Source organism: Balaenoptera musculus, chromosome 18 (assembly GCF_009873245.2).
Source record: "Balaenoptera musculus isolate JJ_BM4_2016_0621 chromosome 18, mBalMus1.pri.v3, whole genome shotgun sequence".
Taxonomy (NCBI): Eukaryota; Metazoa; Chordata; class Mammalia; order Artiodactyla; family Balaenopteridae; genus Balaenoptera; species Balaenoptera musculus.
This window is the reverse complement of record NC_045802.1, coordinates 8,502,854-8,525,607: the sequence shown is the minus strand read 5'-3', so window position 1 is coordinate 8,525,607 and position 22,754 is coordinate 8,502,854. Positions and strand designations below refer to the sequence as shown.

At 40.0% G+C, this 22,754-nt stretch overlaps 1 protein-coding gene across 1 annotated transcript in view; it reads right to left on the bottom strand.

Annotated features, from left to right (window-relative positions):
- RXFP2 (relaxin family peptide receptor 2) overlaps positions 1–22,754 on the bottom strand; it is a 66,523-nt gene that overhangs the window by 27,771 nt on the left and 15,998 nt on the right. The window contains exons 2-10 of the mRNA XM_036831676.1: positions 21,957–22,103; positions 19,497–19,574; positions 15,938–16,043; positions 15,054–15,125; positions 7,011–7,082; positions 6,360–6,431; positions 4,687–4,758; positions 3,546–3,617; positions 523–594 (exon numbers count right to left, since the gene is read on the bottom strand). Coding sequence (XP_036687571.1) covers positions 523–594; positions 3,546–3,617; positions 4,687–4,758; positions 6,360–6,431; positions 7,011–7,082; positions 15,054–15,125; positions 15,938–16,043; positions 19,497–19,574; positions 21,957–22,103 — 763 coding nt within the window. The remainder of the gene's footprint in view (positions 1–522; positions 595–3,545; positions 3,618–4,686; positions 4,759–6,359; positions 6,432–7,010; positions 7,083–15,053; positions 15,126–15,937; positions 16,044–19,496; positions 19,575–21,956; positions 22,104–22,754) is intronic.

Below are 22,754 nucleotides of genomic sequence, written 5' to 3'. Positions count from 1 at the left end.
AAACAAAAGCACATTCTTGTGTTTTTAAGCTTACCAGTGCAAATGTGCCAATTAACCGATCCATCTGCCTTCCTGCCCCCATAAAAAACACAGTCAGCAATCAGAATCACCAGTCAGAATCTTTGGCCAATCAGAATACATTAGAGGTTCTTCTCTTTGGAATAAAATTTTGTTTTCTTTAAAGAGAGAGACATCAAGTGATAAGTGTCATTAGCAGTAACCACTTTCACATACATTATCTCATTTCCTTGTTGACCGTGGGGTTAGGTACCAGTTCAGCAGAGAGAGTGCATAGAAATGATGATTGCCCTCAGAAAGAAGGAGGCTTAAATGGTTGGCAGCTAAACATAAGGCTTGGCCCTACCATCCAAGTCAATAGATCCATGTGTACATTTTCTAGTACTGCAGTTTCAGACCAAGGCTGTAAACAAAACATACTTTAAAATTCCTTGCCAATATTTTCTTTCGATTTCCAAAGCTACTGGGTTTCCCCGCATTTACTGAATTACACTGCATACTTACAGCACTGTGAGTGAATTGCACGACAGAAAGGTGGAATTCGTAAGGTATTTTATTCCATTGCCTTCCAAATCCCTAAAAGGCATGGAGGAAAAATATTTTTAATGTTTTTGCACAAATCATATGTCTAAAGGCAGTTTTTGGTGATATAACAGTTCTGAACTTTATTTTTACTTCATTCCAATTTTTAGGCTTTCCTCCTACTTATTGCAGGGTCAGTATAATTAATATTTTGTATCTTTTTCCCCTTCTAATTAGCGTTAGAACTTAATAAAATTGAGCGAAAGGGCAGCCCGCCATTTAGTGAATGTGTCTCTGTGCCGGACACCATGCTATTAATTAGCATAAAATTTGTACAGTAATAACAGTAACTCCCATTTATTGGGCTTTTATAGTGTCAGGTACTGTTCTGAGTGCATAATACACACTCCTACAAAGTTGGCATTATTACCTCCCATTGAACATATGAGGAATCTGAGGATCTTGGAAATTCACTTTTCTTCTCGTCACACAGCTTACTGAGGGGTAGAACTGACCTTCTAACTCCTATCCATCTGAATCTAATGCCTAGACACTTAGTCATGGCATCGTAGATCGCTATATTCTCCCCTCCCCTCCCCCAGGGTCAGGTAGATATTTGTGTCTCTATTTTGCTGAAGGAGAAACTTAGGCCGAACTATCTACCAAATACTGGATGCCAGAGTCAGGATGGCGAGTCCCAAGCTGTGTGAGGGGAAGTGCCTGCTCTTTCTACCTCCCTCCATGGGGCTGACGCTGAGTGCAGTGCTGCTCCGAGGGTCCCGGGTCCCAGCATCACCGGGGGACTTGTTAAAATGCAGATTCCCAGGCTCCACCCCAGACCCACTGAATCAGAAACGCTAGGACTGAGGTCCAGCGGGCTGTCCTGAGTCTTCGCGCTGCTTGCGCTATACGCCTGAGGTCCAGCGGGCTGTCCTGAGTCTTCGCGCTGCTTGCGCTATACGCTGACGCTGGAGAAGCGCTGGTGGAGAGATGACGTTCTGCCAAGGTGAACCTTTTATGACAGCAGCACCCGCACCGTCAGGGAACAACCCCGGGAACCCTCCGACACGGCCGCTTCCAGCAGCGCCAAGGAAGGAGAGGGTCGGCTCTGCTGCCAACTCTCCTCATTCCGTTCACCGCTGGCTTCCTACAGGCTTCCCGTACATGACAACAGCCGTTTTGCTGCCTCTGAACCTTTCTCACATTCACGTTAAAATCACCAGTTCCTTTGTCATTGCCTTTAAAATCCTATTTTAAAGCCATCTTGGAGGTCTTGCAGGAACTCAACTTTTTTTTTCACTCTTAAAATACAGCAATTGCAAATAATAAACAGTGTAGTCCCTTGAAAGTCCAAATATTGTTCAGTAGAATAGGGAAAATGTTTTTACATCTCATAACACTTTGCAGTTGTGAGCAACAGTCCTAGCTGATAGCAAGTGAGGGAGGAGAGGCATGGCCAAGGTGGGTTTTTTCTGCCTTTGAACTGGGGCGATTTGGGTCTGGCCTCTCAGCTCTCATTTGTGATCAGCCAATCTTGCTAACGACATCTTTTCACTGAGTGTCTATTTTTTCCCTCGTGTCTGTGGGAGCCTAGAGTGAAAATGAGTGTCCCCAGAACCCGGGGCTCGGATGTTGCTTCCTGGTCTCCTGCTTGTTGCTGATGCCCATTTTGGGGACCAGGTGGGTACAGGCTGGAGGCCTGATATTTTTCTGTTAACGTTACTCCTTCATGTTGCTTTCCCATTGTGTGGATGTACTTGCTTAGTTTCTAAGTATTTTCCACCTATTCTTAATGAGTTTTATTCTCATGTTTTTCAGATCATCAATTCCCCCCCCCCCTTTGTTTTTTTAAGGCAGCTCTGCACGGCATGTGGGATCTTAGTTCCCTGACCAGGGATCAAATCCGTGCCCCCTGCATTGGAAGCATGGAGTCTACACCACTGGACTGCCAGGGAAGTCCCATCTCTCCCATTTTTAACATTTAGCGCACTTACGTGAGACCCCCATTGCCTTAAAAGCCTTTTGATAACAGGTATGTAAATAATTTTTTTAAGTCAGTAAATAAACACAAGGTCACCTAATAGTGTTGTAACAAGTGAGGCGAGTTCAGAGAGGATCCAAAGCTGAGGTACTAAAATTTTATCATATTATGGGTATTGAGTCCCCTGATTTGACAATGGGGAGAGTTCTGGGGGGACAGTACAACCGGCATTTTCCCAGGACAGGAAGTCACTCCTGTGCCAATCCTGCCTGTCTCAGGAGACCGTGAATATGAACATGGTGGAATGGTGGGTAGTGGTGGTGAAACCAAATGAATGGTTTAAATGTGTATTGGTCGAAAGCTACCAAGGAGTGGAAATGGTTTAGCACGTTCATTTGCAGAGTTTTTTTTGAGCACTATTATGTGCTGATCCTTGTGCTGGGTATAAAATCACAGAATTTACTGAACGGTAGGGGATAAACAAGTAAACAGATGGTTCTATGATGACAGTGCCCTGAGACAGCGGTGCAGTGGGAGGAGGGGAGGCGTGGTGGAGGCTCTCCTGTCGTAATCGGGGCACAGAGGCAACCACTGAACTGGTGGGTGTGTCAGAGACGGCTTCCTGAAGGTGACACTTAAATTGACTTTTGAAGGAAATGTCGGAGAATGAAGAAGCAAGACCTTTCAAGTTGAAGGAACAACATGTGTTCAGGGAACTGACTGAAGGAGCAGTAATTTGGTGTATCTGAAAGGAAGGCACAAGAGGAGAAGGGGCTGGCAAAGAGACCAGGTGCAGTAAGGGATAGAGGACAACGGGTCTCTGGTGCTAAATTGGGAGGCTTGAACGTTACCCTCACACCCGGGGGGATTCCCAAAAGATGTTTAAACCAGGAAGTGACATGACCCAGATTTTGGTTTTAGAAAGAAAAGCAGAGATGAGCTTTTTGTGTAATTGTTAATTAACTTCAGGGCTAGTTTCCTGAATCTGGGCGAATAACAAATTAGCTGCTAAGTGCATACTCACATCCAGTTGAGTTGAGGCATTTGGGCACACATCTGCTTGGGAAGGGCTTCTAAGTAGTTATTCACCATAGACCTTTACACAAAGAAGAGATTAATTAGAAACGAAATGATATGCCACTTTAAGAACAGTATTTTTACTATTTCCACAGTTTGGGAACTTGTATGCTAAAATCAATATATTAGGATGAAGAATATAAACATAACTACCTCTTCAAAATGGTCTCTAGATATGTGTGTGGCATGGATAAGGGAGCAGATGTCAGAGAAACTATGAATGCATAAGTGTGATACATAACCTAGGAATAAATATGAAACAGTTTGACTTTATGAGATGAAACAAAAGTATATACCGGGTAATAATTTTGAAGTTCATGGTAATTTTCCTTGTAAACTTCAAATTTGCAATCATTTCCAGCATCATACATCCAAAGTTTCATTTTAAGAGAAATGTTAATCATTTACAATATTAAAAGGCCACACTGGAAACTGCATTAAATCTAAGAAGTGATAGTGGGGGGCATTTGGGGAAGAAAACAACTTATGAACATGTTAAGCTGCATGATTAATTTATGATATTGTGGTCCCTTTTCACAAATGGAAAATTAATGATGCTATATGATCAACTGTAAAGGAACATAATAATCCCCTGCTGATAAATCATCCCAGTATATTAATAAACACTGCAAATGTAATTATGAGAAAAGCTTAGTTGCTAAGACAAAGATTTTGGAATTTTCAGTTACTCTTGCTGGACAAAGGCACATTTTCCTTTGTTAAAAATGCAGTTGGAGCTGAACTCCTGGAAGACTCTAACAAATTTAAATGTAGTAAGGAGATGAAAATGAATACTATCTTTGGTGAACCACTGCAAATAAAAACATGCCTTAGAAAACCAAAACAGAACATGCCTTAGGACTAAAGGGAATTAAAGGAGATCAAAAGGAATTGAACTAGTCGGCTTCAAATATACCATGAGCCATGGATAGGAAGTAGCAACAGTAACTGTGGCTTGAAATACAGGGAAGGTTTTGACTAATATACATTGTAGGGGGCTTGATTTTCCTAAAGCTCTTTTTGTAAGCTAGTTTTAGACGTCATTGCAATTTATAGACAGATGGATTGAAAGGTAGATGAATACTTACAGGAAAAACAAGGAATTTAATCCAGTAAACAACCGCTGTGAAATTCTGGTTATGGGATTGTCATCTAGAATTCTGACAAAACGTATCACAAACATTTCCAATGTTACATACATTTGTGAAATTAAACCAGGAAGAAATAAAAGGCCGTGTCAATCCTGTCTCCCCCCAACACCTGCTCTCCTCCTTCCTGTCTGTCCACACTTGGCTCAGGGCTCTTCCCAGAGAGCTTTTACTTCACCCCGTGGCTGGAGCAGTACTTTCCTCCAAACCCCCATAATCCCCATCCCAGGATTTATTAAGTCCATCCCGATGGTCTTTGCTCCCTGTATCCACCTCCCTTTGGACTTAAGAACCTTCACCTCTGGGTTCCTGGGTCCAGACAAGCTGCACTTAGCTATTGGCTGATTATGGGCTCCATAAATGCTTTGACTTACTGATTGACTGAATGAAAAATGAATGAAAAATAATTCTTAGGAAATCACAAATGGTTCCTTGGTCTCACAGTGTTTAAATGATGTAATTAGTGGGGCCTATGCAAATAAACTTATTAGAAGCTTTGAGGGTGAAAGAGTGAAAAGATTTACAAATTCAAATCACTGTTTTTAATTCTATATGGTATTTTCCTAGAAAAAAATAGATAAGAGGAAATATGCCTTCTTTTCTCTTGTTGCCTTTGAAGCCAGGTACCATTTCCTCTTACTTTCAGAGGTACCTGAGGGTAGGATTTGGAGAAGGGGGCTTCTGAGCACCTACTACATGCCAGGCATTCTGCATGTGACACTTTATATATGTTATATGATTTAATTCTCACAACATCCCTCTTAGAAAAAAGGAATTATGATTATAGTTTAAAGATGAGGAAAAAGAGGCCTAGGAAGATCAAGAAAATTGTCTGGAACATTAAGCATGGGGCCATGGCATACACAAGGATCTGGATGAAGCTGAAGTCCTGGCTTTTTCCACTAGACCAGGCTGACCTACAGAAAATGGGAAAACTGACACAGCCTTCTAACTGCACTTTGTTCATTTTTCCTGATGAAAACAAAGACCTCTGATGTGAGACTCCTTAGGATGGAGCTGGTGGCTCAGCTTGATAAGTGATGAAACACAACAAGCTCACATATTTTCAGTGTTTTCTATGAATTCTCTGGAAATCGAAAAAGGCCTTATCTTGCTTACTTTCTAGGTCTGTGGTTTTCAACAGAGGGCACTCTTTCCCCCAAGGGATATTTGGGATTGTCTGGAGACATTTTTGATTGCCGCAACTCTGGGAACGAGTACTGTTGGCATCTAGTGGGGTAGAGGCCACAGATGGCACTAAACATCCTAAAATGCACGCCCCCCCCCACCACAATCAAAGAATTATCTGGGCCAAAATGCCAGTAGAGCTGGGCTGAGACACCCAGCTATTGGTAAACACCAGGTGGATGGATGACTTAGCAAGCCGACTTCTGGGCGCAGAGGCCACCTGAAAAAACATAGCACTGATTTCTCTTCACACAACCACTATTTGGCATGCCATTATCTGAAGTGCTTGGGTAACATGCTCCAGATTATGTGACAAGCAGAAAAAGAAGTATAATAAACAAGATACATACATAGATGGAAACTATGAGCCTTGATGAGTATCATTAGGACTGCCATCCGAGGGAAGGAAAAGCTAGAATACTTACAGCCAAGTTAGATGATGTAAGTCTTTGAATACTCCAGGTCTGAGAGTTGTAATGCAGTTGTGGTTGAGATATCTACAAATAGCACGGGTGAGTAAATTAGGCAAACTTAATACTCCACTTTAGTCACATATAATTACTGGACATCTGTTTCTGAAAGCACTCTACTGGATGAGCAGGGGCCAGAAAATCAAAGAACAGGCAGGAGATACAGATAACCAAAAGCCAGTGTAACAAGCACCAGGGCCAGGACCAGGAAAGTGGCCAAAAATAATGTATTGGGACATTATATTATGTTAGAGTGTAACAGAAGAATAAATATGTGAGGTGATTTTTGCTTTTCTCCTTTTGGTCACATCCTTAGTAGACTAACATTTTAAGAAAGTGTTTAGGTAAGTTATATATTTTCTATTTGTGGAAATGACCCAAACTTGAGGAGACCAAATTAAAGAGAGCCTTTATACCTGTATTCTGGTAAAACTTGGAATTTTTTAGCAGTTCTTTCAGTGTAATAACTAATTACACTGTACTTTGTGAAAACTTATTTCTCCCATTTCTCTATATCCAAAGTCGAGCCTTTAAAAAAGTACCATTCATTCTACCCTTTTAATTGTTACTTAAAATTGTACTCATAATTATAAAGAAGTTACTCACAGTATTTGCAGATTATGTAATCCAAAGAATGCTTTCCTGGATATATGTCTAATACAATTATGCTGAAGGAATCTGGTAGGAATAAGACAGAAGAGTCATGTGATTATGGTTCATGTATTTGTTAGGTTGTTTCTTCACCTAAAGACAATTTGTGCTCCTGGCTCATAAAATCCTGTCTTATTCTCACGTTGGGAGGTAGAAGCATTGCCAGTGAGAGGAGGCTGTGCGCCTAGCTGTGTCTGCTGTCCTGATAGCGCCCGTGCAATGAGACCCCGACATCTCTGACTTGAACCACTGAGGTCCAGTATGCTGTGTGTGGGGACAGAACTAGTCGTATTTCTGCAAACTGGCATTCTGGTGGCCTTCCTCCTCTGACATGCAGGAGTCGCCCACCATGTGAGACTAGCCAGGCTCTCACTGCTGAGCTTTCTTGCTCTTTCAGTACAGGGTTCCACCTTCAACTCCTCACTTCTCTTCATTCTATTCCCATGAAACGAGGTGAGGGCAAGTCTCGTTCTGTTTCAAGATGCAGAGTGAGGAGGATGCAGCTAGTTAGAGAGGGGCTCAAGGTCACAAATGGCATCAGTGGCTGAACTGGGGCCAGTGTACCAACTTCAGCTCACAGGGCCATGAGCTACTTAACCGCTGAAGCAACCTAGCAAGAGTGTATGGATTCAATAATAGCACTTTCAGGAGTATCTAAGTAAACAGCTTCCATTTCCTATGCTCATTATATTAATACAGTGGGGGGTTAGCCTTGATTTCATATTCTCTAAAGAACTTTAGGCAGGAAATATTCACGCTATTAATAGTAACTAACGTCTACATAATCTTCTGAGTGGCTTCCCTATCTCTTATTTTGATTTGATTTGGGTCCTAAAGTTTTGTTTTGATTTGTTTTGTTTTTGGCCACGTGGCTTGTGGGATCTCAGTTTCCCCAACCAGGGACTGAACCCATGCCCCCTGCAGTGGAAGTGCAGAGTCCTAACCACTGGACCGCCAGGGAATTCCTGCTTCCTAAAATATTTTACACTTTCTCATTGTTATGATACTTCACTGCAAAACTATCGGTAGATCTTTTGCTTGTCCGGCATCTGGCTGTACTCTGAATTTTGTTACACCACATTTACTCCCAGTGAAGCTTCCCAGCCTTTGAGTCATGACTGCGTTATAGGTGTGCTGGGATACTGATGTCCTCAGCCCTCAAGGTGGCAAAGTAAAGCCAAGATTAGCTTCCAGTTATTAACAAACCCATCTTTTATACCAAATATTGAACAAATATTGTCATTTTCTCTGTGTACCACCATGTGGAAAAGCTGCGTACTACAGAGCACATGCATTACAATTGTAGTGACACACAAAGCAACAATTTCAATCCTACAAAGTAAACTTGAAACCCTGTAAGAACTTGTGCCATTCCATCCCCCTCTCCCTGCTGCAACATGTCTGTAAGGAGATGCTTCACATTGTAGCATAAATTCTGCTTTTGCTTTAAAGTTCTGCTGTGCATAGAACGAACCCATACAGATCAATATCTGTTTTAGCATTTTCAGAGCCCTTAGAGTGATGTAATGAAAGTTAATATGGTGAATTATATTACAATAGCAAATGAAAATAGAAAAAGAATATAACACCATAATCTACGTATTTGAAGTTCCTCTTAAATATAAAATTTACTACCTAACTAGTGTTATTTACATTTCATTTAAGATAATTAAGTCAAAAGTGCACTGCACATTTTACCTACACGTTGTCAATCTTGAAGAGATGGGGGCAGTCGTAAATTGTGAATTTGCCCTTGTGCTTTTGATCTGCACGACTCACCTGATATGTTCAGTCTATCTGCCTTCACTGACACCAGTTAAGACTCCAACTTCTTAAATAATAAAGAAGCTCTAGTCTTCTATTTAGCCAGTTTGCTGGCACCCCATGGAGAACTAGAGTCCCAGGTCTCTCGTCTCAGACTTAGGCTGCTGAATTTTTTAACTTGATCCTTCAGTATCTGCTTTCTTCTTTACAGAATAGTAGCTTGGTGAATATGAGGGAAAATTTGGAAACATGACAATTTGGCAAGTGGTGTCCTCTTTTTCTTCACAGCTGAGATATGAGCCCGTTTGATATACTTTACACTGAATGGTTTTTCTAAGAATAACTTACTGGTTCATGAATTCCTGCTGTTTCAGCTGTCAGGACTTTTCAAGCAGAAACGCCAGGAATTTATGTACCTGAAACTAAAGCAAATAAATGCTTTAATGGCATGCATGTTTATAGACTATTTTTTTAATGCAACATTTTGTATTCATGAGCCAGGCAGACTCCTTGAATTACATTTTGTTGCCAATGATTGTGTTGAACAAGAACCCAGTTTAAGAAGGAATTCCTAATTTATATAAAATTTATGTCACAGTGAGGAGAGGAACTGCTGTTGGTTTCCGTGGTAGCAGTGATGAAGTATTATGGTCAAGCTCATAAATTGTATTTTATTTCTTTCTCTCAAAGATCATCTTAAATTGCTTCTTACCCCCTAATGTTAGAAAGTTTAAAAGAATATTAAAAAGAATAAACTGATCGCTAGTAAAAGCAATCAGATAAGTAACATTTGTTCATCTAGCAATTAACATTTTATTTTGACTTAGGAATTTCTTTTTCTGGATGCCTAAATGACCTTAATTTCACTGTGAATATTTAGAGCATGCAAGACCGGAGACGCACTTGACGTTAAATTGGGTGATCCCTTAGGATATATCCCAATACAACTTAAAGATGCATATCAACTTTATAAGCTCAATACAATCTAAAACACATATTCATGCATGTCTTTTCCCTGGTCAAACAGAATAAAGCCCAGATGATCTAGCCTAGCATTCAAAGGCCCTACAATCATGATTCAATGACCTCTCCAGCATACACTCCATCATTCCTGTGGGAACTCGTTTCCTTTAGACAAATTTCCCTGGTCACTCTCTTTCTAACATCCTTTGAGTGTTTCTGCTTATGCTTTTTTGGTCCTCCTTGCTGAAGATGCTCCCCACCTTCTCTTTAGCCCTGTGTGTTAGTCCTACACGTCATTCCTTCAACAAAATACACACTGATCCTCACATATGTTTCAGCATATGTGACAATGAGGGGTGCTGGCAGTGGCGGTACATGGTACTAGGAGAGAGCCAGAGGACCATCCAGTTCAGGAAGAGGGTAGGATGGTCATGAGGGGTTTCTTCAGAGTCCAAGGACGAAGGTGAGGGGTTCACAAAATGGAATCATAATTGAAAGAATGACCTAAGACATGTTCAAAGCTCAGAGAGTGAAGAATACAATGGGCAGTAGAAATGAATTTCTAGTTATATTTTGGAAACAAGAAAATGTTAAGGAAAAGCCCAAGCCTGCTGTATGGGACATGTTTTATATTATCATGAAATAATAAAAAAATATAAATTCTCAATTCCTACATTGTTCTTGCCTTCTTGGTCAATGAAGGTGATCTCAGGACTGAAGTGAATAAATAGGATACAGCGTTGTGGCAGTGAAAGACCAAAATGGTAGAATAAGTTAATCAAAATGAGTTAAAGCCTCTGGTTTGGACAATTTCTCCTAGAAACTGAGAAACACTGAAAATGCGTACACTCAGTCATGATCAATGGAATCTGGAAAAAGGAAGAGCAGCTGGAAAATTAAAGATGGCAAATGCCGTTTTGATTTTCCAAAAGGTAAGTAGATTTCACAAGCTATAGTTGGATGAGCTTGAAGTTGGTTCTGGGCGAGATCGTAGGACAGGATATTGTGATGCTGCTTTGTGAGCACCTCAAAGAGAACAGGAACAGGGAAGTTCACGAAAAACAGGGCACGTCAGACCAACCTGATTTTCTTCATTTAAAGACTGATCAGATAAAAATGTGCGGTCGACTTTGCTTATATGTCTCCCGGGCATTGATTAAGTGGTTTTATGATGCTTTTACAGACAAAATAAAGAATACTGGCACTGTCCTGCTCAATATTCTGCTCCATGACTTAGGTGAAGATGGCTCATCTTATTTTCAGATAACAGAGTGCTGGGATGAAGAGTGAATCTGTTGGATGAGCCAAAAAGATCTTCCCAGTCTGGTAAGAAAAGCTGAATCTAACAGGGTGAAACTGAATAGGGATAAATCTGAAGTGCCACAACTAGCTCTCAGGTGCTAAGCACACAAGTACAGGATGGAGAAGCTGTCACTTGTCAGTTATGCATATGGTACAGGATGAGGGATTTTAGAGACACAATCACTAGGAGTTAAGAGTATGAAGTAGCCACAAAAAGAACAAATGTAACCTCAGGGCGTAAGGAGTTTAGAAAGGAAGGGTTGCTAGCTTCCCCCTGTTCTGCCCTTGTATGTGTCATACAAGTGATAATATTACATTTATTCTAGATACTACACGTAAGGAATATGTAAGTGACCATATACAGAGTGACAAATAGATTTGAAACCAGGCCCTTTGGGGAAGAAGTTAAGGATTCGAGGCTGCGTGGGGAGAAACCTGTGGTGGGGGGCATGGTGATAATGGCCAGCTTTGAATATCAGAGGAGTTACACAGAAGACTTATTGGGTGTGTTCTCATCCGTCTCATGGGGTAACGCTCAGAATCATGGGGAGCTTTAGAGATGTTTGGGGCAGTAGTAGAGTTATGTGACAGGACAATTTATTAGCATATTGTTTGAAATTCCTCTCCCTCAGCACCTCCTAATTCCCTTCCTGGTTTATTTTTTTTCCCCATAATCACTATCTAACACACTACGCATTTTTATCTTTCTGCATTGGAAGTTGAGCTCCTTGAGGAGAGGGCTTTTCATATGTGTCGTTTACCGCTATATCCTTGACACCTCATAGGTATCAATAAATATTTGTTGAAAGAATGAACGAACATGTGGGCTTGGCCAGCTTTTACCCTCCTGCTGTCTCTACCAAGAGTTCTGGGGTTGTCCATCTAGTTTCTTCCTTCCCCTGACACCCTTTCCTGGGGATGGTTTGTGTTTTGCTACGTTGGTTGTTTGGACTGTTGTAATGCAGGATCAGGAAGAAAAGGGACAGGACAGGACAAGGGCTTGCCTGAGACTGGGGAGATTTTTCTGCGAGTTTTGGAGAGTGGCAGGAGGAGCTGAGTGGTATGAAAAGGGGATGGGGGAGGGGAAGGAGATTTAAAGAAGAGTTGCTGAGCTTATGAACTGCTTTAGGATATTTGAATAATGTTTATAAAGAACTTCGGTTATTTTGAAACCAAAGTTTGTTTTCTGGACGCTTTCATCGATGGTAACAATATTCTGAGATCGGTCCATGTGGGTGGACTTCCAGAGGACTATAGTCAGAGGTTTGGCTTTGAAGCCAAGTTCTAACACTTGTCAGCTGGCTGACTTTGGACAAACAACCTTTCTTCTCCAAGGATGACTTCCTCATTCCTGAAAGGAATCTGATGCTGTCTGCCCTACCTCACAGACTTTGAGGATCAAAGTCCAGATGAGAATTCCAAATGTTGGAAGTCTTTGTCAACTTTAAAGAGTGATAGATGAATGTAAGAAATTGTGTTTAATCTCCCTTGATGTGCCTTGCATGTAAGAGACACTTGGTGAATGTTTATTGATAAGAGTCTTATAATTTTTTTCTCTCTGATTCTCTGGGAGAATCAAATTGCCTCGAAAGCATCAAATAACAGTTTGCATTAAGAGAACCCCTGCTGAGTGATATTCAGGTTATGATGTGGTACCTAAGTTTTCTCAGACTTAGGAGAAATTAAATGTTTAATTGGAGAAATTTCCAGCTGATCTGGGCAATCTGGTGGGAAAAAAATCTCTACTTTTTTTCACTAGGGAAAATTGGGGCCTGTATTATCAATAGTGCTTCCACATTCTTCCCTTCAGTGGGCTACCAGATACCGAGAGAGAAGTACTGACACAGAACAAAGCTATGAATCAGCAGTCCAGGGAAGGACTTGGCCTGTGAAGTCTAATTTTAAATCTCCTTGCTTAACCTTCTAGTGATACCTCTGCCTTCCCAGAAGTCAGCTTTCCCCAAATTCGGGGGCAAAAGATATAGCAGGGAGTCCTGTGTGGGACAGAAGAGTATGTGTTGGTAGAAGATTCAATTAGATGCTAGAGCAATTTCTTTCCATCTCTAGGTTTCTGTTTATTGTAGAATAAACACTGCACTGGGCATCAGAAGATATGGGCTGTAATTCTAGCTCTTCTACTAGTTAGTTGTAGACCTTAGGTAAGTCATTTAACTGTTGCAGACTTTAGTTACCTTGTAAATAATGAGAAGACTTAATTAGGAATTCATAAGACTTCTATGACTCTAGATAATAGTTTTAAACAGCTACTCTAAAACATGAATATTTTTCCTTCCTTTATGCTAGGCTATTTTAGTTTTCTTCCCCTCAGCATCATTCAGGGAGTGCAAGGACAATATTGATTCGTAGAAGTGAACAGGCTGTGATTCTAAGCATTTCCAGTAAGGCCAGAAGCAGTATAGTTAAGATTTCTTCTCTAGAGGAATCTGGAACCCCAGAGGCAATGCATAGCTACTCCTGGGGACAACAGCAACATGAGCACATTCTCCAGGATGGAGCGGAAGGAGCTCACTGAATCACGGAGGCTACAATCAAACACAGGCATGATTCTCTGTGTTCACACAAGATTCTTCCTCACTACTGGACTTCCTTCAGGGACTTCCTTTCTTGTATAAGGGAGTCTGTACCTAAATTCATGAGCAGCACAGAACTGTTGATGGCATTTCAAACCAAATGTGTTTGTCCAGTACAGCAAAGGATCAGATTATTTTTTATCCTGGATTTTTAATATATATCACATTTCTAGAAACTTTCTCTTCTATTCTGAATGTTAAAGGGCAAAATTGTAAGATGATGGTACTACCTAGGGACCTTACAACATTGTCTTGCTAATTTTCTAATCTAGTCTAATGATCATCTTCACAAGCACAGAAACTTGACCTCTCCATTATCCCAGAGTGACTCAGGCTCAGAGGGACTGACACATAGTAACCAAACTCTCAAGAGGTTGAATATTTAATTGCTTTATTTATTTATTTATCTATCTATCTATCTCTCTACCTATCTATCTATTTATTTATTGGCCACGTCATGCAGCACGTGGGGTTTCAGTTCCCCGACCAGGGATCGAACCCATGCCTCCTGCAGTGGAAGTGTGGAGCCCTAACCACTGGACTGCCAGGGAATTCCCTAATCGCTTTATTTAAATAGGATGTATTCCATTCCACTAATTGGAATGTTATTCCCCATCCAAGGTAACCTCCCAAGTACTTTAGTATGAATAATTTAGGAAGTTAATGTAGTCATCATAAGGTTGATTGATGAGCAGGGAATCAAAGCAAAGAGATTCTCCATCTTGATATGAACAGTGTCACAATAAAGTTCATGGGAGTTACGGTGGAGATGCACAATCCATCCCTGCCCCCCAACAGAGACTATCTCTAGGGATTGTAACTCTCAGATCCTGGTTTTCTTTTTTTGATGATGCTAGAAGCATCCTGACACTTTGTTTCTCATGGCTGACCGTGTCCTATTTATTATTTTCTTTCCTCAGATATGCTAATATCACCAATTTCACCAAGATCGTGTTTTTGCTCTTTTTGTCCTGGGAGACAGCCCATATCCTATCATTATATGTTTTAAACGATGGTTCTTGTCTATGTTAACACTCTTCCAGGTTAAAAAGTGCATCTAGTGCCTCTGAATCTGCAATGTCATTTTCCAAATGATCTGGAGTAAAACCGTGGAACTATGTATTTTCTTACTGAGATGCTTAATCCAGTTTAACTCTCTACGGAAAGTTTAAGTAAAACCAGTTGTTATTTTAAATTATGAAATGGAAAGAAAGCATACTTTTCAATGCTTTATTGTCTAATCTTAATTACATTTAGAAAAATAACTTTAATGATAAAGGTAATCAACCTTATATTTCATTTTACTCTTAGATTAAAAACATCTTAAACAAAACATCCCATAGATTTTCCCATAAAAACACTATTAATAGCTACTTACATCTTTTTAAGTTCTGTGTATTTGATGAAAACTTTATCTGAAAGACTGTGAATACTGTTTTTCTTAAGAGACCTAAAATAACATGCAAAGAAAACGTTATCATGGATTTTATGACCAACCAAACTCTTCCCTAGAAGCTGCATGCCTGAGAATATTTGAAGATGCTCCATACCACTTCACACACATTTGAAAATGCCCATAATAAATAAAAACTTTCATGTGAGAACGAAAAGTCCATAAAGCAAAATTAAAGCAGTTTGCAAATATTTGACAAGGTTAGCCAGTTAGTACAATATAATAGACTGGAACATCTATGGTGATTTAACTTTTTCTTCTCTAGATAATTTAACAAAACACAACAAAAATCCTAACCAACTCATGCATGCCCAAATTATGATATGTCTGCAGGCAAATTCCTGAGGCTCTCAAAACTTCTATGCTGAGTTCAGAAAAACTTGCACAGTTATGTCACAGCTAGCTTTGTGGATCTTTTACACCTTAAAGTCTTGGACAAATTACCACTACTTAAAATGAGATAGAGTAAGTGAGTACCTTTCCTTTTTTTTCAAATTTTTATTTTTACTTGTATAGTACTGGCATATTAGTAATAATACATGAATTGGAAAGTAATTGAAAATAACTCCAGGCCACAGACGTTTGTGAGCTAAACGATAACCTGGCTAATCTAACATACAGTGTTTTGAAACATTTTTTCCCTGGAGAAGAAGCGTGCAGAGTTCTCTGATGGCTGGTGGTTTTAAAGGGACTTTCTATGATTTTGCTAATATATAAGTAGCATAAAACAGAACAAAGAGAGTTTAGATTAGACTACATGGTTTTCATGTGACTTTAGGAGCAAATATCAAGATTTGAATTTTACTCACAGTAATGTCACATTGCTGGAAACAGTTGGCACAGACTTCAAGCCAGCATTTATACATTCCAACTCAGTTTCTTTGCAGTCACAGCGTTGTGGGTACCAATTTAAAACTAGGGGGCAAAAAGTGTTAACGATTCAATAGGAAGAAAAAACCTCTTAATTATGACTTTATTTCTAGTAACTGGCATTGTTCTTTTTCCATTGAATGTATAACATTCACATCTTGTTAAATGAACTTATTCTGGCCCATAATAAAAGCAAACAAGAATTTTCTCTCAGTCAAATATAGACTTGGGACTTCCCTGGTGGCGCAGTGGTTAACAATCCGCCTGCCAATGCAGGGGACACAGGTTCGAGCCCTGGTCTGGGAAGATCCCACATGCCGCGGAGCAACTAAGCCCATGCGCCACAACTACTGAGCCTGCTCTCTAGAGCCCACGAGCCACAACTAGTGAGCCTGCGTGCTGCACCTACTGAAGCCCGCGTGCCTAGAGCCTGTGCTCCGCAACAAGAGAAGCCACCGCGATAAGAAGCCCGCGCACCGCAACAGAGTAGCCCCCGCTCACCACAACTAGAGAAAGCCTGTGCACAGCAGTGAAGACCCAACGCAGCCAAAAATAAATAAATAAAGTATGAAAAACAAAACCAAAAACAAATATAGATTCATGTGGTATTCATCTCAGTTCTAGCTTCCAGTGGTCATTTCAGAGGCATTTAACAAGGGATTAGAAAGAAACCACAAAGATGTTTAAATAGCATAAAAGCATATGGTGAACAAGATTAAGTTCTTCTCAATGAAAAACATGAGTATGATTGAGTAAATCTTTAATGGGTATAACTGAGTCAGTTCCATTTAATTGAATGGCACAAAGAAGTTGCTCAGTAAATGCTTGTTGGTTAAAATTAAACTCAATTATTTTCCCCCTTTCAAACTTCTCTTAGAGCTTCGACAAGAGTGAGATGCAGGCTGGGCACTGGCCACCACTGTGCCTTAGTGAAATCAACCAACCCAGACACCCTATCATTCCGGCTCTTAGCTTTTCATCACTATGAAGTTAACATGGTAGGTAAAAGTTGTAGAGAAACTGTAAAGCAGAAAAAGACCAAAGATCGATCTATCTGAAGCATTCCGAAGGAAGAAAAACACTTTAGGGTTTACTTTGAAGGAACTCACATAATTATTAATACAATGGCATATTACCATAATTAGTAAGATTTATCATAATATATTAATAATATATAAACATTATCACATAATTCTTTTATTTACATATTATGTAGTTATTAATTATGTTAATTGTTAAAATAATGGCATATGAGAAATCTATGGAGAAACCAGGCCAAGTTGGTCCGCAGAACAATGACTGTGTGTGTGTGTGTGTGTGAGAGAGCGAGTGAGAGAGAGAGAGAGAGAGAGAGAGAGAGAGGGTTGGGGGATGATATTAATGGAGCATTTGATGTTGCCTCTGATCCTGTGGGTATTTTTTTTGAAGGAGCTAAAAAAAGTGAGAGTTATTTTCAAATGTTTATATTTATTATTTATTTAAATCTGATTATAAGTTCTTTCTAATTGCTCTGCTTCTTTTAGATCATTTTTATTCAAACCTCATTTTTAAAATCAATTTCACCAAATTTTAGTAAATCCAACAAACTTTTATTGAGTACCTCCCTAATCCAAAAGATGCATTCTAGTGTATAAGTGTTTAGAAAATATTCTGTGGTGTTCGTAGGCTTATGCTAATCATCTCAACTTCCTAAAGATAACTCCAGATCGTTTACTTCAATGTTTAATTGACATTGAAAATAGCGGTTACATTATTAGATTGAAAGCCTAGGATTGGAAGCTCTTATTTACCAATAAGAGAATTTCGTGTACTCCAAGCTGAGCCAGTTGACTAAACCAGAAATGTGAGTGGAACTCCCTCACCTGCAGGTCAGTTAAACCCCAACCTCTGGATTCTTCTTCTGAAGTGCCTCTTGAAGCTCTCCTACCTCACTCTTCCCAGAGGTATTTTCTGGGCTCAGGTTGTTAGTATTAGCCTGGAGCATTGCAAGAAACATAATGTCCAGTGTCTCTTTCACCAAGCTTTCTCCTCAACCTCGGCAAAGTTGACATCGGGGTCGGACCAGGACCATTCCCTGGCGTGAGGAGCTGACCTGTGCACTGTAGAAGGTTCAGCAGTGTCCTAGGCCTCCGCCCGCTGGATGCCAGCAGTCACCCACCCCTCTCCAGCTGTGACAACCCAGAATGTCTCCCGACATTGCCAAATGCTCTCCAGGGGCAGAACGGTCTCAGGCTGAGAACACCGTTCTAACCCATTCTTTAAAATTCTGGTAGAAGAATCATTTTCACATACACTTCTTATCACTTCATCTTCCTCTTCACTAAATGGAAATAAGCTCGCAACTTTGGTGGTTGCCCCTTGTATACAGCAGTGATCTCCACCATGGCATGTGTACAAGATGACCCATTGTGGTTCCGGAAGAGAATGTTAGAATTTTCAGTTATATTTATTTTTAATCCTTTTAGTTTACTCTTTTCAATTTCTAATTTTATGTATGATATATTTGTGTATAATAAAGTATATAATAAGTGGCAATTATAACCTGGTATTATAAAGTGCATAATATACTGTAGGGTAGTATTTAATATATGGACTTTATATACATATATTATGTATCCATACTAATGTATGCTTGTAATTGTATATACACGTACATAATTATATCTATGTATATACATATTATATGTCATATAATAATAGATTAACATATAATATAATCTGTGTATATAGAGAGATATAATTCTATCTCTGGGATAGAGGCCAAACTCCAGAGAGTGCACCCAAAACCCTCTGTGCGCTGGCTCCACCCTTCTGGGTCCAGCTCCTGCTCCTCCACCTCGTGTACTAGAACGAATGTGAAGCAGGCTCTGACTGACCCCACTGTTTTGCTGATCAAACTCCCCTGCTCATCCTGTCACCTCTTCCCCTTCCCTCCATCCAAGGACTTCCAAGTCCATCTCAATGTCACCTTGTCTGTGGATTTTTCCCCATCCCTGGCACAGCCATCATTTCTCCCAAAGGGCTTCCACATTCCCTTGTGCAAGCGTCCTTCCTTCAGTTTCGCACAAATATTGTATCATTCCTGCTTCTATAAGGGTCTGTCTTTCCTGCAACAGTGTGAGGTATTTGAGGACCTCAGTCATCCTTGCACTCTCAGTGCCTAACATAGGTCCTGGAAAGTAGTTGGTGCTTAATATCTTTATTAAAGAAAGTAACCAAAGGGAGTAAGATCTTTATTATTTGTCACAAGTATTCAGTACCTATGTATTCTTGCACTCACAGGCTAATACATAGAATGAGCATGAATGGAGCATGTTGTTTTCTTCTTTCCATCTTTTCAGTCCCAAGAACAGATAATAGACCAGTTGACCACTGAAATACATTGAACTGAAATTGAAATTCTTAAGGGAATTTATCACACTACCCATATAAATCCATGCCCCATAAATAATGTTGCTCGCAAAGCTGAGGCTGAGTCTTCAGACCAATACTACTTACAGCACTCCTGTGTTAATGCCACATTATTAGCATCTCCATGGACTGTGCCAAACAGAGTCGCCCATCCACTAGTGTCTCCTGTGAAACACACGGCGATGAACATGTGTCAGTTATTCTAGAAATAAAATATCAAATTACAAAACAAAAGTATAAAAATTTGATCATGAAATCAATTTTTAAAATTTGTTTAAGTAATAGAAAGATAACAAGGGAGAAAAAGGTAGGCAAACATCTGGAGTCTTGTCTTTTTCTGCAATTACAAATAGTTTAAATGTGTGTATCATAAAATATATAATGAAAATAGATGATTATTTTCCATACGTGTGTCCATCTTGAAAAATATCACCTGTCTCTAAAGCTGACATTTTAAATGTTTGATCTTAATTTTGAGGTCCTCAGAAGAAAATATAATCTGAATTTTATTTTGTCATATGCACACGTGTATGTAGATACATACTTGATATATGTAATGAGTTCTGACAAAGTTTATGTCACCTGACCTTTTTAATAAGGAAAAAACCAAGTTCCTTTTAATAAAGTCTGTCTAGTCCTGATGAGAAAAATATTTTCTCAACTTGTCAGATGATACAATCTGCTTATTTGCCAAGTTTTCCGTTTTTTGAAATAAAATTGTATTCTTTTAAAAAGAAGGCTTGATTTTTGAAGCATCATTACTTTAGCATAAGCTATTAAAGTGGCAAAACACACAATATGATGTATGACACTGAAGTTCATACAAATAGAAAAGTAAATTTAAATAACTGCCCGCAGGTCCCTTTGATCTCTGAAAATTTTAGTTTATTTTTATTTCTTGCTGATAACCTCAGTGGTTTTTAAAATCATTCTATTTGATGCCTTTACATGAATTATTTAATTTGCGTTCCTAACACCCTCATGAGGTAGATAACATGCATGGTCTAAGATTTCCACTGAAGAGGAAAGGCCAAGAATTTGAGTGACTTGCCATTGGCATCCAGAGAGCTGCCCCATCACGAGCACTGATTGTACTCTACTGTTCTAGGATCTGGTGACACCAAAACAAATAAGAACTCTCCTCAAGGAGTTTATGTCTAGTGAGAGAAGTACAGTGTAAAGACAAGGCAGTCCTTAGTACGGTCGCCCGGGTATGCCCAGGGTGCTATGGCAACAGAGAGAAAGGGTGCTTGTCCTAGACCTGGGGTAGAGCTTCAGGGTGGGGAGGCATGGCTGGGAAAGCCAAGCTTCTCAGGGGAGGAGGGGACACCTAAACTGCACCCTACAGGCTAAGTAGGAGTGATTCACAGGTGGTGAAGGCAGCGGTGCTGGGAGCATGCATGAGTTCCCAGGGGCAGGAGAGCAGATTCTAGAGATGCACATTGGCACTCCTGGACTTTGCTGTCGCCTCTGATTGCTAGCTGGGCAGTGCCAAGGAGTGGCAGTTCTGTGTGGTATAAAACACACAGGATTCATTCAGATTCAGGAGACCTGGGTTCTAGTGTATACTCTGTGACTAACTAGACATGTCAACCTCTCCTGGCTTCAGTTTCTTCGAGAGAAAAATACACGGGTTAGATTAGATGACATGTACAGTCCTGATATACAGACCTAAAATGGCCTATAAGACCTTTCATGATCTGACCCGTTACCTCTTTACCCTCTTTATCCTTGCTCACTCCGCCCAAGCCAATCAGACTTTTCCTTCCCACAAACACATTGTCTTGTTTCATTCAGCCTCAGGGCCTTTGCATTTGCTGTTTCCTTTGCCTGGAACTTTGCCAGAATATTTCATGGTTTCTTTCTTCTTTTCATTTCATTCTCAATTCAAATGTCATCATCTCAGAGAGGGTTTTTCTGGCTATATCTTTAAAGTAGCCTTTCCCCCAACTCACTTTCTATCCCATTATCCTGTTCTATATACTTCATGGCACTTATCACTCTCTGAAATTATTTAATTTGTTTATGTACAAGTTTACCGTCCTCCTTCTTCACATGGTCCCTGTGAACCACATAAGGGCAAGACGCTTGTCTCCCTTGAGCCTGCTGCGTCCTGGTGACTTGGAGAGCACACAATGGGCACTGGATATGGGTCTACTGAATAACTTAATTCTCTAGGCAGGCCCATTTGCACTTTAAGGATATTCCTTCAGCTGAGCCAAATTACCAAGCCATAGGGAAGTGGTCACAGTAAGCCATTTAAAATTAAAACATGGGTATCCAAGTAGAACTTTAAATAATTTTATTTTTTCATCAAATACAACTTTTTCTAATACTGTATTTCTGATTTAAGCAACCTCTATATATGAGAATTCTGGTAATTATCACAAATCCATTGGGGAGCAATTAGTTGTGTCACAACAGGATTCCCTATAGAATACCAAATCCCCTTTTCCCCTTTTTCATCACCATTAGCATTTGATCCACCCCCAGTTTTGGGAGGTTCACAAGGGGTGGTGTCCGTATGGAGCCGAGCCCAGGACTCACCACAGTTCTCCTCGTCAGCTCCGTTCCCGCAGTCGTCCACGCCGTCACAGTGAAATGCACGGGGTAAGCACTGGGTCAGGTTCCCACAGGGAAAATATCCTTTTGGGCACAAAGGAGTGATTGTACTTCCTTCGGTCAGTGCAAAATCTATGTGAAAGAGGGGATAGAAGTCTTACGTAATGGGAAGAAATTGTTAATATGGCCAAACTCTTTTTGTGTTATCCCATTTAATTTTCACAAAATGCTATGAGTTGAGTTTGTCTGGCATTATTCTTAGTGTACAGTTTCTCTGAAAAATGTTCATAATATTTAAAATAATATTTAATGTTCATAACATTTAAAATAATCACAATCATACCAAACACCAGTTACACCAAGAGTGGAATCAAGGCTCACTTTGAATTTGCTTCAGGAAGGCAACGGTAAACAAAACCAAAGCAATTGTCCTACTTTTGTATGAAATTAAAGACCTGTTCACTCCTGGAAACAAAAAGGTAAAACCATGAGCTAACAGGACAAATAGGTGGATTTATTTACTTATTAATCGTTTATAAGGAGGATTTGAGGTGACATAATGAAAATACACATGCAAAAGGAGAGTTTAAGTGTGCATGACAGTGAAATCCAGAACCGCACTGGAAAAAGAAGAGATAATACTGAGTAATAACATCTCACACTCATTGGGCTTACTGTGTGCCAGGTAGTTTGCACAGTGGTTAATCTCAGTTATTCCTTCAACAAGTCTATGTGTGGGTGATAGTATCCTTCCTATTTCAGGGTTAGGGAAGTTGAATGCAA